The following is a 12,388-nucleotide window of genomic DNA, read 5'->3' as shown; positions in this document are numbered from 1 at the left end:
TTTTTTTTTTTTTTTTGTATTTTAAATAGTTTGTTTAAAATTTATTTATTTAATTTTTGTGGTGTTAACATGTGTCATTCTAACTATAATTATTGACATGTGTCTATATTTATTTATTTATTTAATTATTAATTATTTAAAATTATTTAAAATACTGAAAATTTGTGGTGTTGACATGTGTCATTTTTTCTTCTCCTTTTATATATAGATAGATTGTTTAATGTAATATGCATTAAAAAAAATTATAAATGTATTAAAAGTGATGCCTGCCGTAAATTGTAAATGGTAATATTTAGGTAAGTTTGGCACTGTTATATGGTCCCCTTTATTTGCAGGCCCACCAAAGCCTTTGTTCCACCTCTCCGGCTACCCGCACTTGTCGCCATCTCTCACAGTCGCAGTCACCATAGCATCAGCAGTAATGGGTAAGATGTTTCTTTGAATATGCAGATGTCATTGTATATGTAATAACAACTTTTTGGTTACGCCGCAGCTGAAGAGGAAATGGAAGGGGTTGCTTCAATAGCACTAATAGATAACGGGTCTATTTCCGGTCACTTTATTCACCTTCCTCATTCTATCTGCTATGGCATACATGGAACTGGTAAAAAGTTACTCAATTTTTCGCAACAGTATGCATTTTTTCCTTATTTGGAATTAACTTGCTACTCTATTTGTCGTTGTTGGAAGAGATGGTTTGTGAAAGGGAATGCAGTAGGGGTGAGGATTACCGCTTGGTGAAACTCATAATTATTGACTACAATGTAAGAGGTTCTATTTTCACTCAACATTTCCAATTTTCTGAGAAATTAACTCTTGTCATAACTTGTTAGCTTAGAGAGTTTGATCATTTATTGTGGCATGCCATATCACAGAGAAAAAGAGAAAGGGATGTTATAGTGGAGTGCAGAGGACATGATGCTGCTAGGATTCAGAATGTTCAACATGCTCATGGGTGAGTGAGGAGTAGCCTTAAAATTACTTTCAAGAGTGTTTAGAAAATGGAAGTTCTTAATTTAATCTGAACGGTTTCGCTGTAGCATAACAGATACTTATATGAAAAATTATGAGGTTTTCCTGACTATCTATTGCGTCCAACCTTCTAAAGTTCTTCTAGGGTTTCTCTGTAGCAAAACAGATTGTATATCTTTCTTGCTTTAATCTGAAGAAGCATATTTACGTACTTGAAAATGATGGTCAAACATATGGCAAAAAGACCGGCTATACGAGTTTAAGGATTCTCTCCCTAACACGTTCCTAATTGGTTTTGCCACAAGATGGGAGGATGATGTTGTCAATATGCTTGACGAGAAGGAACAGAAGCACAAGATTCTTGTTTCTTTCGAGTGTGAGACACTGAAAGCAGGTAAAGAAGCTGAGGACCATATCAACAAATTCATGCCCAAATTAGCCGGGACAGATGCTGTTGGTATGTTACCCTATTGCCATCATTTTACACTTTACGAAGATTTGTCTTCCGATAGTAATATGTCTCTGATAATGGTGTTAGCTTTCTCTAATAATCTTATATGGATATGAAACAAATTTTGGACTAGTGGATTTCATGACTTCGGTATGTTTCTGTGTTGTTGCTCCTTGCGGCTGTTTTAATTGTCCCAACTGCACTTTTTATTTCCGGATAAGCCGAACATAAAGAAGGGAAAGAGGCTTTTCAAATGTTTACCTCAATTAAACATCCAACCAGGAAATTTCACCATTATTTGCACCAATTCGTAGTATTATGATCTGAAAGTTTGGGTCTTCTTATGAGATATCTATGTTGCTTGGATTCTCCAAAATTGCTACTGCACTCGTGCCGAATCCTTCAAAAATACATAACCTTTAGGATCCGACACATACTTGACAATATTTTTGAAAAGTCAGAGCAACATAGTGAGATATGCATCATGTAAGAATGGAAGACGTATTCAACTGCCATTCCACTGATAAACATCTCTTAAAGTCACAGTTATTCTTTTCTTGATATCATAAAAATAGAACTGTCCTCGACTTGTATGTCCAAAACTTATATCCATCTTTCCTTCAGCTCTTCCTGATCTTTTGGCATCTTTTGATACATTTATTTATTGCTGCCTCCTAAATACTGGCTAAATCAAGACCTTCAGCATAAAGTCCCATGGACTACTTAAGTAGATATGAAGGTTTTGCAGTGTTGGTTTTGATTAAGAATCCGGAAATTTCATCCAGGGAACTTTCTTTGTACTCAGGAAGTTAGTTTGACCAGATTACATCCAGACGCTACTTACGCCATCTTTCCTCAATCGAAAGGGGACACAGACAATCAACCATGTCCTGATATTGTTTTATTTGCGAAATTGGATGTTAAACTTGTTTTACTGACACATGGAAGTAATTTCTTTCTAGCCTCCTGATCTTATCTGCCACATTCTTGCAGTTAACATTGGCAAGATGAGGATTGTAGGCTTGGACTTCGAAGATGCAACTGGTGATGAAGATAATAACCAGCAGAATATTTGAGCTGCAGCACAGCTGCACTACCTTGTGTCTCTTGGGCAGTTGACTGTAACAATTGTTTCAGAATATAAATTGGGATGTATTATATAGTTACTCATGCAGTTTTAAGCTTATTATCTTGGCGTTATGTTATCTCAAAACTGCTATGGGTTTTGCTAATTTTCATTTTAGATTAAGATGTATTACTAGTTAATTGCGTTATACTAGGGCTTCAAGCTCAATATATATAAATATGGTGCACAGAATCAAGCCACGCTCTTTTGATTACTATTAAGCTATTTTTACAATTTCTGTGAGTTTAGAATCCTTTGCTTTCTTCTTGCTAAAGGATTTAATTTCCATTACTAGTAATAAGTATACATGTGTAAATCTGTCATCTTTTGCGACCTGAGACAGTTTTCTTCACTGCTCCAACAGACACTAAGAACTGATCCAGGGATGATAGGGTCCTCATGTCATCTGGAGGAAAATAGCTAGCAGCCTTTCCTAAGAGTGAAGTGAAGAGAAGCGAGAGAGAAGGCCGAGTCACATAGCGCTCACCCAAGAGATCGTCAAGAAACCCAAAGGCTGCTAACAAATCCGAGCTGCTTGTGTTTATTGGAGCAGCAAAATGAGCAGGGATAATTCTCTTGAATTTCCAATCTCGAACAATACTGTCAATCCAGTCTCTAACCTGAAGTTTTGAAGGAATAGACAAGATTTTTTAGAAAAAGACATTTTTTTTCCAACAAGAAAAGGATCTTCCCATAAAATACTGTGTATGGGATAAAACAGTTGCATTGAGAAATGCAGCCATCGTTATAATTTGATCCTCGATTTCTGTTAATATGTTTTACAAGTATGTGCATAATTAATAGAGACAATGCGAGCTTTGTGTATCTCGCTGCCCTTTTCCTTTAATTCTTTGGGCGTTGGTCCACTTGGAAGGAAGTTATAAGAGGTTAAACTAAACATCTGATCTCATTTTTTCTTAAATGTTTCCATCCATATATCTCATCAGCAGTGAAACTGATCAATCCGCTACGTTACTATTCTGATTAGTGATTACACCTAGTAAACTGAAGGATAGTTTTGAGATAGGAAAAAAGAGAGTGGTTGGTTTGGTTCTTCCAGATATTAGCACATTGTTGCTTGATAAACCAACATATACTGTAATACTCCCTCTATTCTATTACTCACATGATATTAACCTGTTCAAAAACCTTCCTATATTTGAAAATTCTTTAATCTTAAAATATCCATTTTATGTTTTTATAACCATTGACATGCCAACACATTCTTTAATTTTCCGTTCTTTCTTAAACTTCATGACTAGCCAAACACCGACATATAATTTAATATGAAGCGTATAAAGTAGTTAGGCAAAATGGAAGAAGGTAAAAGGTGACTTACCTTTTCAGGAACTTTGCTAAAAACCAATGTTTTTACAATTGGTGAAACAATTAGCTTTTGTGACATCTGAGCAAAGCTAGCATTTGGCTCCAAAAGGTTTGATGGACCTAGAAACAGAATCTGAAGAACCATCCTCTCCCATCCTGAAAAACAAATGCAGAGAAATTAAGATTTTGGATCTGTTTTTTGTTTTGAGAAGCAACGGTTCATCAGCTTCTTGGTTATCAGTAGAGGACTAACCTTTCTGTCGATTGATTTTGTTGTCAACGACAGCTTCTTCTGGAACTTCTTTTCCTTTACTAAGTAATTTAACAGCCAAACCATTTTTTGCAGATGCTAATAAGGACTCCTTACTAATGCACTCAGGTGGTGTACTTGGGACAAATATTACAGCATCTGTCACCAGCAGCGTCCTCGACTTCTTATGATAGAATGCCACCTCAACATATGGTCCAATTCCTAATTAAACCAATAGGAAAAAGTTATCAGATTTCAAACACAAGGTACAACAACTTCACAGTAATAGTGACAAAATTCAGTGATCATACGTGAAATTAACCTTACTTCAGACTAAAACTAGAGCAGAATCTATTATTACGTACCAACTTCGGGAGAGCTCAAAACCTTTTGCTCAATATCATCAGCCCATGGTGTTGACATATCTGCATCTTTCAGTATTTTTGCACGGAAAATCCCGAAAAACTCAAGAGGCAGGTTTAAAGGCCAACTCCATTGCCTTGGTGCCACCCATACTTGAGCCTTTGGGAACTTTCTCGAAAATGGGCCAACAAATATTTTGTGCTCATATGCAAATGTAGGTAGGACAATATATTTCACAGGATATCCTAACTCTTTCACGAGCTGCAAAAGTCGAAACACACTTGTAAACATCAATATTTAAACAATAAGCACATGAGTACAGCCAAGTGTTACTAATAGCAGTCACTACTTAAACAAAACACCCTCATAATCATTTTAATCCTTGAAATACAGCAATAACTAAGCCTCGATCCCGAGAAAATTGGGGTTGGGTATATGAATTGATCTTACTTGTCTTTGTTGCTCCATTTAAGCTCATTTATATACTAAGAAAATACGTAGGAAATCCAAATGGATCCAATATATATAATGAAAACATGATAACTATGAATGATGTCTTCTGAGTTACCTGAATACACTCTTTGGTTGGAGCAATTGGAGCATGAACCCACAATTCACCAGATTTAAGTTTGATGACGGTCATTCTGATGTTTGTTGAAACACTGCTGAATCCGAGTGCTTGCTCTTGCTCAAATAACCATATGGTGTCTTTCACAGCCTGAGATACTAATGATATAATACTGTTAGTAGCAAAAAACAGGAGCTGAATTCTAGTTACATATAACATTGAGCTATATCTAACAATTACCCAAATTACACGCTAACAATTCAAAAAGCAAGAAAATGTTTCTTGCTAAAATGGTTCTAGACTTCTAGATAGTAAGATTCCAAAGTCCAAGGTAGTGGTAAGGTATGCATATATTTTACCCCTCCCTAGACCCCACTTTTTGGGATTACACTGGGTATATATTATTGTTGTTGTTGTTTAGGATATTAAAGTTTCTTACTCATAAGTAATGTTTAAATAAATTCAACACTTAATTACCATCCTCATTGTTGCAGATTTAACATAACATAAACACACCAATACGGATTGCGGTGGAGTGGTAAGTACTATTTCATCCTTAACTAAGAGATATCGGATTCGAGTTTCCTTAGGTACGGAGTCGCCTTTGTTAGGGAGCGCTTTACCTCCCAATGTGGGACTTCCCAGCATGAATTCGGATTTAGTCGGGCTTCAACGTGGGTACTAGACACCACGTGGAAAACGAAAAAAAAAAAAACATAACATAAACACAACAGCTTAAGCTTTTTAATATGGTGGTCATATAATTCACAACATGATCCTGAGTTCAAGCCTCATCTCCACGTGATTGGTCAAGCACGAGGAAAATATTTTTGATAATAATGGTGGTTAGATTCGATCCTAGAACCTTCGCCTACTCTATTAAGTGTGTAACCATTTCATCTAGAATTTGAGTTGTCCACTTTTATTTGCCGAATTATATTCTCAACAAAGATATCTAAAATGCATAATACATAAATCTGATTTTTCACTTGACCTTAAACCAACAACAATGCCCTTCAACTTTGGATATATACACACACTTAAACATGTACAAAGTTGAACAAGTGGACAAATGCCTTCACATGCTACATACATATATGTGTACTTGTTCAATTTTACATAAGTTTATAAATATCACTTAATTAAAGTTGAAGGACATAGACACCAAGTTAAAAGACATGTTTATGTATTACAACTATCTAAAATGATACCAAAGGAAACAGTGAAAACGAATATAATTTTACCTCAGTTCTAATGGTTTGTCTATTGAGGAAAGGGCCAAGAGGGAAAGGAAATCCAGTGAAATTGAGGTAGAATCTGCTCCCATTAACAACACCAGACTCATTGCTCTGTTCAGAATTTTTACCAGTAGCAGATACAACCAAACAAACACCATTTCCAGCTTTGATTCTTCTACTTTTTAACTGAAAATTAAGACCCTTTATAGGTAGCCCACTACTGAAATTGGATCCAAATTCCCATGTACAGTGTAAAACTGGTGATTTTGCTGCCATTTTCTTTCTTTCTTACAAATTAACAGAGGTCATGTATATGGAGTTGATGGTAGGTTCACATTTGCGACACGTGGACGATTGTCCTACTTGGCATTTTGTGTGGACAATAATAATGTCAGAAATCTCACCTCCCACATCAGAATTTGAACCACATAATATGAGTGTTTTAAAATGAGGTGTTTTGCCTAAAGCCCAGTGTAACACGTAAGTTTAGACATATTTTCGATTGGGATAAAAATCAATCCAAATAGAAAAATCAAATCAAATAGATTAAATAAATTAATTTTATTTGGGTCTGATTTGTTTAAAAAATCGTTAGTATGGATTGATTTTTGTTTTATTAATTTTTTTTTGAAGAAAATAACTGAGCTGATCGATAAATTATATACATATATTTGATTATTATAATGCATTATTTTAAAACAGTTTTAAGGACCTTCTATCTGTTTTCAACAAATTTTATGTATAATTTATTCATGAAAGCAAAAACGTTCCAGACGAAAATATTTATCTTGTTTATTTTATGTATGTGAGTCTCAATCACAATTTTTGGTATGACTAGGAATTTCATTGTCTCTTGCTTCTAGGATAAAATGGTGAATTTTGAAGCGTTATTCACAATAAATTCAGTGAATGGAAGTTCTGTAATGTTAGTCGTTCTAATTATTTTTCCGTTTTGAATGAAATATTTTCTTTTTCTTCCTCTTTTGAAAAATCATTTTTTCAGATTTTGTGTATGGTTAATAACTGAACCAAATCAAACTGAAATCGATAACAACCAAGCCAATAAATTTATTGTGTATTTGGTTTAATATGAATTTGATAATTTAAAAACCAATTAAATTGGTTTGATTTTAGTTTTGACCAATAACCGACCTAAAACTAACCGATGAACACCCCTATTTAGAGGCTTGAAAAGCTTTAAAATTTTAATTTATAATATAATAGAATAATATAATAACATAAATTGCAAAAATATACTAATAGTTTAAAATAATTACAAATATAATTAAAGAAATTCATTAAAATAGAAATCCTAGCATGATTTTATAAGTATAAATAATGTTATGATATAAAAGCCATTATGAGATGCAAATCAATTGTATCATCTTTAACTTTTAAATAATAAGAGAATCATAATTTTTTAAAAAATATATTACTATTAATTTATGCAGTTTACCTTTTTAAAAGAAAAGATCAATAATAAGTGAAGTATTGTAAGCAAAATATGTAGTGTATGTCCATTGCCCACATGCACTATGGTAGACTTGACTTTCGAAGTTAATTGAGGTTTATAAAAGGCTTATATTGTATATGATTTAATATACCCATAATATTGAGAGAAAAAGTAACTATTTTTTTTGGTTAACTTTATGGAGTTGGCTGCTCCTTTATTTCAACCAACACAAATATATACAAACAAAGGCCCGAAAATTCCGGCCCAAAGCAAAAACATAAAACGCTAAAAAGGGTTTCATCCTTGTCATTTCCATATTTCATTCCCAGCTTCCTGATTTGGTGTTCCTTTGCAGTGGAATACTCCAGTGGCTCAATCTTTTCTTCCTCTTCATTCACCAATATGTTCTTTTTCTTTCCAGCTGAAGTGGACATAGAAATTTCAAGATGCTCACAGTCTGGTTCATATATGATTTCCTCTTCAGTCTCAGCGTCTACTCTCCTTACCTGACTTGAAGGTATCATTTTTTGCAATTGGAACTTTTTGTAAGCTGACATAGCCAGGCTATGTAGCTTAGTTTTATTCACAGTAATGTATGTTTGTTCATGGCGTTCTGTACATAACATAACTATGTGTTTCTCTGTTAATCCTCTTGACCCCTCTACTGATGTATTGCCTTACTGTAATTTTCCTTGTTTTAATTCGTAGAGAGGTTATTTCTTCTTTATCCGTATTCACAATCCCCCTGCATTCCCCTGCAGTCTCTTGTTCACATGCTTCATTTGCTAATTTATCTGCTAGTCTGTTAGCCTCTCGGAACACATGTTGAATCTGTGCTTGTGTTGAATTAATTATCTCCTGTATTTCCTCTGTTTGCCATGGGACCTTCCATTCACTGCATACTACGTTTTAATACTTAGAGATTCTGTTTCTAAGACAAAATTTCTGTAGTTGTTACCTTTGCAATGCCTGAGTGCTTTAAGAATTGTTATAGTTTCCGCTTCCATGTTAGTTCTATGCCCTAACCCCCTTGCCTCCGCATAAATAATGTCTCCTTGATCATCCCTCAAACAAAATCCATATGCTCTCTCTCTAGGATTCCCTCTACTCACTCTATCCATATTTTATTTAATTGTTCCTTGATGAGGTCTCTTCCAGCTCACTGCATAGTAGTGCAACTTTGGTTTGTATTCCCGCAGTATCTTGACTATTTCTGTCCACTCTTTAGGTACTCTTATCCAATTTCAATTTTATCATCTGATTAATAGAGTGAATACATTGATGCTTCAGCTTCTCTAGAGTTATATCTCTTCCATGTCTTATTGTATTTCTTCTTGTCCATAGTTCCCATAGTATAATGATTGGGATTGCCTGAAATATGATTTTCAGTTTGATAGGAGTAGTAACTTCCCACCATGCTGTTATCATTTGTCGCAATCCTCCTTGTTGAGGAATACCTGCACAGGAAGCAAAATGCTTCCATAGCTTTTGGGCTATGGGAGTTGTTAGAAAAAGATGTTGTGTGGTCTCCTCCTCAAAAGAGTCGCAACAGTAGCACCTTGATGCCATACTAATCCTCATTTTTTAAAGATTGTCCTCTGTTGCAATTTTACCCTTCCATATCCTCCATAGTAAAAAACTCATCTTAAAAGGAATGTGCTTGCCCCACATATTATCCCTCCACGCCTCCTTCTTCTTTTTGTGTCTCAGCATTTCAAAAGCTGATTTGACTGTAAAATTCCCATTCGTATTACCCATCCACCAAGGTTTATCCTCCTTCTCCAATATGCGTGGCCTTATTTCTTCAATGATATACTCCACCATTTCTTCGGACAACACTTGGCTCAGCTTCTGAACATCTTATACATCATTTGTGATGAATCTATTCACTTCTATTTCTTCCTCTCCGCCCCTTTGATTATCCGTGTAGAATAAAGCTCCTTGCTTCGTCCAGTTATCAAACCAAAAACTCACCTCATTGATGTTTGGCGTAATCAAGGACACAACTTCCAATTCAAGTAACAACGATCGCGTGTAGTAATATAATCCAACCGAGGGTTGGGATCATTTCCACAGGAAGTAGTACTTCTTTCAAATTCAATAATAAAAATACAATGACAATCTCTTCAATCAAACAATTCTTGCACAATTAATGTTCAAATCTCAAATTTCGGGTTTTAACTACCAATCCAAATTTACACTTCAACACAAGAAATCAAATATCAGAGTAAACCTTGGGGAGATACTTTAGGAGCAAGAATAAGATACTTACAAAAAAAGTATTCAGAAATATGTGAAAGATATAGAGAAGAAAGGAAAATGGAAAAAATCATAATAAAAAACTTAGCATGTTGTAAAGATAAGATAGCACCCCAATTTGGATGTAATGTTAACTACTATAAAAAGAAATACAAGAAACCAAGCAAATATAAAAAATATAAATCCCAGTATAAGTACAAAAGACCTCGAAGAAAATACTACATAAAAATTATAATACCAAAAGACCATTTAGACCAAAGAAAAAAATAACTGAATGTACTTGTTATAATTGTGGAAAACTAGGACATATAGCTAAAGATTGTAAATTACCCCAAAATCCTAAGAAAAACAAATATCCGAAGTAATAATCGATAATGAAGAAGAATATACACAAATAGAATATATAGATTATGAGCCAGAAAGTGATGATAGTATATATGAATTATCCAAAAATGAAGAAGAAGATAATTTATATGATAATATAGATGACTGAAAAAGACGTACAAATAATAACTCAAGAGGATCATATAACTGAAGAATCCACGGAACAAAAATTAATATTTGATATTAATATATTTGAACAAATAAAAGGAAAAGAACTAGACCTAAGCGTAGAAAAAATATTTAAAGTACCAATAATAAAAAAATTATTTAAAAGACAAAAAGAAGAATATTACGTGGTAAGCCAAAAAGAACATATAATAGATTGTAAATATACCAAAGGAAAAGCGAAAATACCAATAATAAATAAAAGAATAATAAACAAATAAATACAAGAAATTAAAGCTAAAGACCCAATAAGATATGTACACCTAGGAGGAACAAAAATATTAATAAAAGCATGTTTCAGAGAAGGAATAGATACACCAATAGAAATATATCTAGCAGACGACATAATAGTAGAACCTATAGAAAAAAGTATAATAAGTGCAGTAAAAGGAAATCTAATATACCAAAAATTCAAATTTATAATAAGCGCCAATTATTCAGTAGCAGTAAACGATAGAAACATAGATAAATCTCTAGTATTATATTGGAAAATGTCAGGAATAGAATTAGCCCCAGGAAGTAAGATACTTACAGCAAGATGTAAAAATTTATATGTATTAACAACAAAATATAAAATAACAGCAAAAAATAAGATAAATAGAATAAAAATAGAAAATCCTTTTGAACAAATTGTTACAGCAATAGTTAATAATGATTACAGTTACAAGGAAATAGATATAGAAGAAGATTTAGAAATAGTAAGTGACAGAATAAGCACATAAAAAAGAATGAAAGGAATAAACCACAATAATGAAACACCTCAACTTTCAAGAAAATCAATAGAATATCAAATGATAAAATATATAGTACCATACCATTACTATATAACTGGAATAATGGAACAAAGAAAGTATATTATAATAATAAACACTGACCAAGAAGAAAATTACATAACAAGAGAATTAGTAGCAGAAGATGAAATAACCTCTAAAGAACGAACGTGCCCAGAATTACCAAAAGAGTTAATAAATTCTGCGGAAACAGCAGAAAAAGAAATAGTTATTCGAGGAATAGTAATATTAATAAAATTCAAAATATTAGGAATAAAATGGTTAGAAGAAATGAAACCATATAATTTAGAAAATACACAATTAACCATAACATATAAAAACAAGAAAGTCATAATAAAAAGAACAATATGAAAATATACATACTTGCAAAAATAATAATAGAAAATTACTACAATAGATATTATACCCCTATGTAGATACAGGAGCAGAAGCTAATATGTGCAAACACAATTGCCTACCAGAAGAAAAATGGGAGAAGCTAAGAACACCCATAGTAGTAACGGGATTCAATAATGAAGGAAGTATGATAACATATAAATCAAAGAATATAAAATTACAAATATGGGATAAAATATTAACTATAGAAGACATATATAGTTACGAATTCATAAATAAGGATATGCTTTTAGGAATGCCATTCTTAGAAAAACTATATCTCCATGTGATAACAAAAACACACTGGTGGTTTACTACACCATGTAAACAAAAGGTAGGAGCGAAAAGAGTAAACAACAAAAATAGAAAAACCACACCATGGATCAAAGGAAGTGAAAAGATTACCCAAAAAGTAGAAAATATCAAAGAAATTAACCATAATATCGAATTAATTGTATTTTCTATAGATAAACTAAAACTAATTCAAGAAAAACTAGAATCACTATATAGTGAAAATCCCTTGAAAGGATGGAAAAAACATAAAACAAAAATAAAAATTGAATTGATTGATGATAATGCCATAATAACCCAAAAACCATTAAAATATAATTTTAATGATTTAACAGAATTCAAAATGCACATAAAAGAGTTACTAGAAAATAATTAC

General features: G+C 33.0%; 2 protein-coding genes across 2 annotated transcripts; one reads left to right on the top strand and one right to left on the bottom strand.

The window, feature by feature from the left end:
- Positions 1–467: 467 nt before the first annotated feature.
- LOC125859624 (uncharacterized) lies at positions 468–2,726 on the top strand. Its single transcript, XM_049539407.1, has 5 exons — positions 468–604; positions 691–764; positions 876–955; positions 1,278–1,429; positions 2,417–2,726. Exons 1-5 carry the CDS (start codon positions 505–507, stop codon positions 2,497–2,499), a joined length of 489 nt encoding a protein of 162 aa, XP_049395364.1. The 5' UTR covers positions 468–504; the 3' UTR covers positions 2,500–2,726.
- Positions 2,727–2,741: 15 nt separating this feature from the next.
- On the bottom strand, positions 2,742–6,587 carry LOC125859623 (uncharacterized). Its single transcript, XM_049539406.1, has 6 exons — positions 6,301–6,587; positions 5,057–5,206; positions 4,491–4,749; positions 4,129–4,347; positions 3,889–4,031; positions 2,742–3,169 (listed from the first exon to the last, which is right to left on the bottom strand). Exons 1-6 carry the CDS (start codon positions 6,568–6,570, stop codon positions 2,870–2,872), a joined length of 1,341 nt encoding a protein of 446 aa, XP_049395363.1. The 5' UTR covers positions 6,571–6,587; the 3' UTR covers positions 2,742–2,869.
- Between the last annotated feature and the right edge of the window lie 5,801 nt (positions 6,588–12,388).

The sequence above is a fragment of the Solanum stenotomum genome, chromosome 3 (assembly GCF_019186545.1).
Source record: "Solanum stenotomum isolate F172 chromosome 3, ASM1918654v1, whole genome shotgun sequence".
NCBI classification, from domain to species: Eukaryota; Viridiplantae; Streptophyta; class Magnoliopsida; order Solanales; family Solanaceae; genus Solanum; species Solanum stenotomum.
This window is presented reverse-complemented; position numbering and strand designations above follow the sequence as displayed.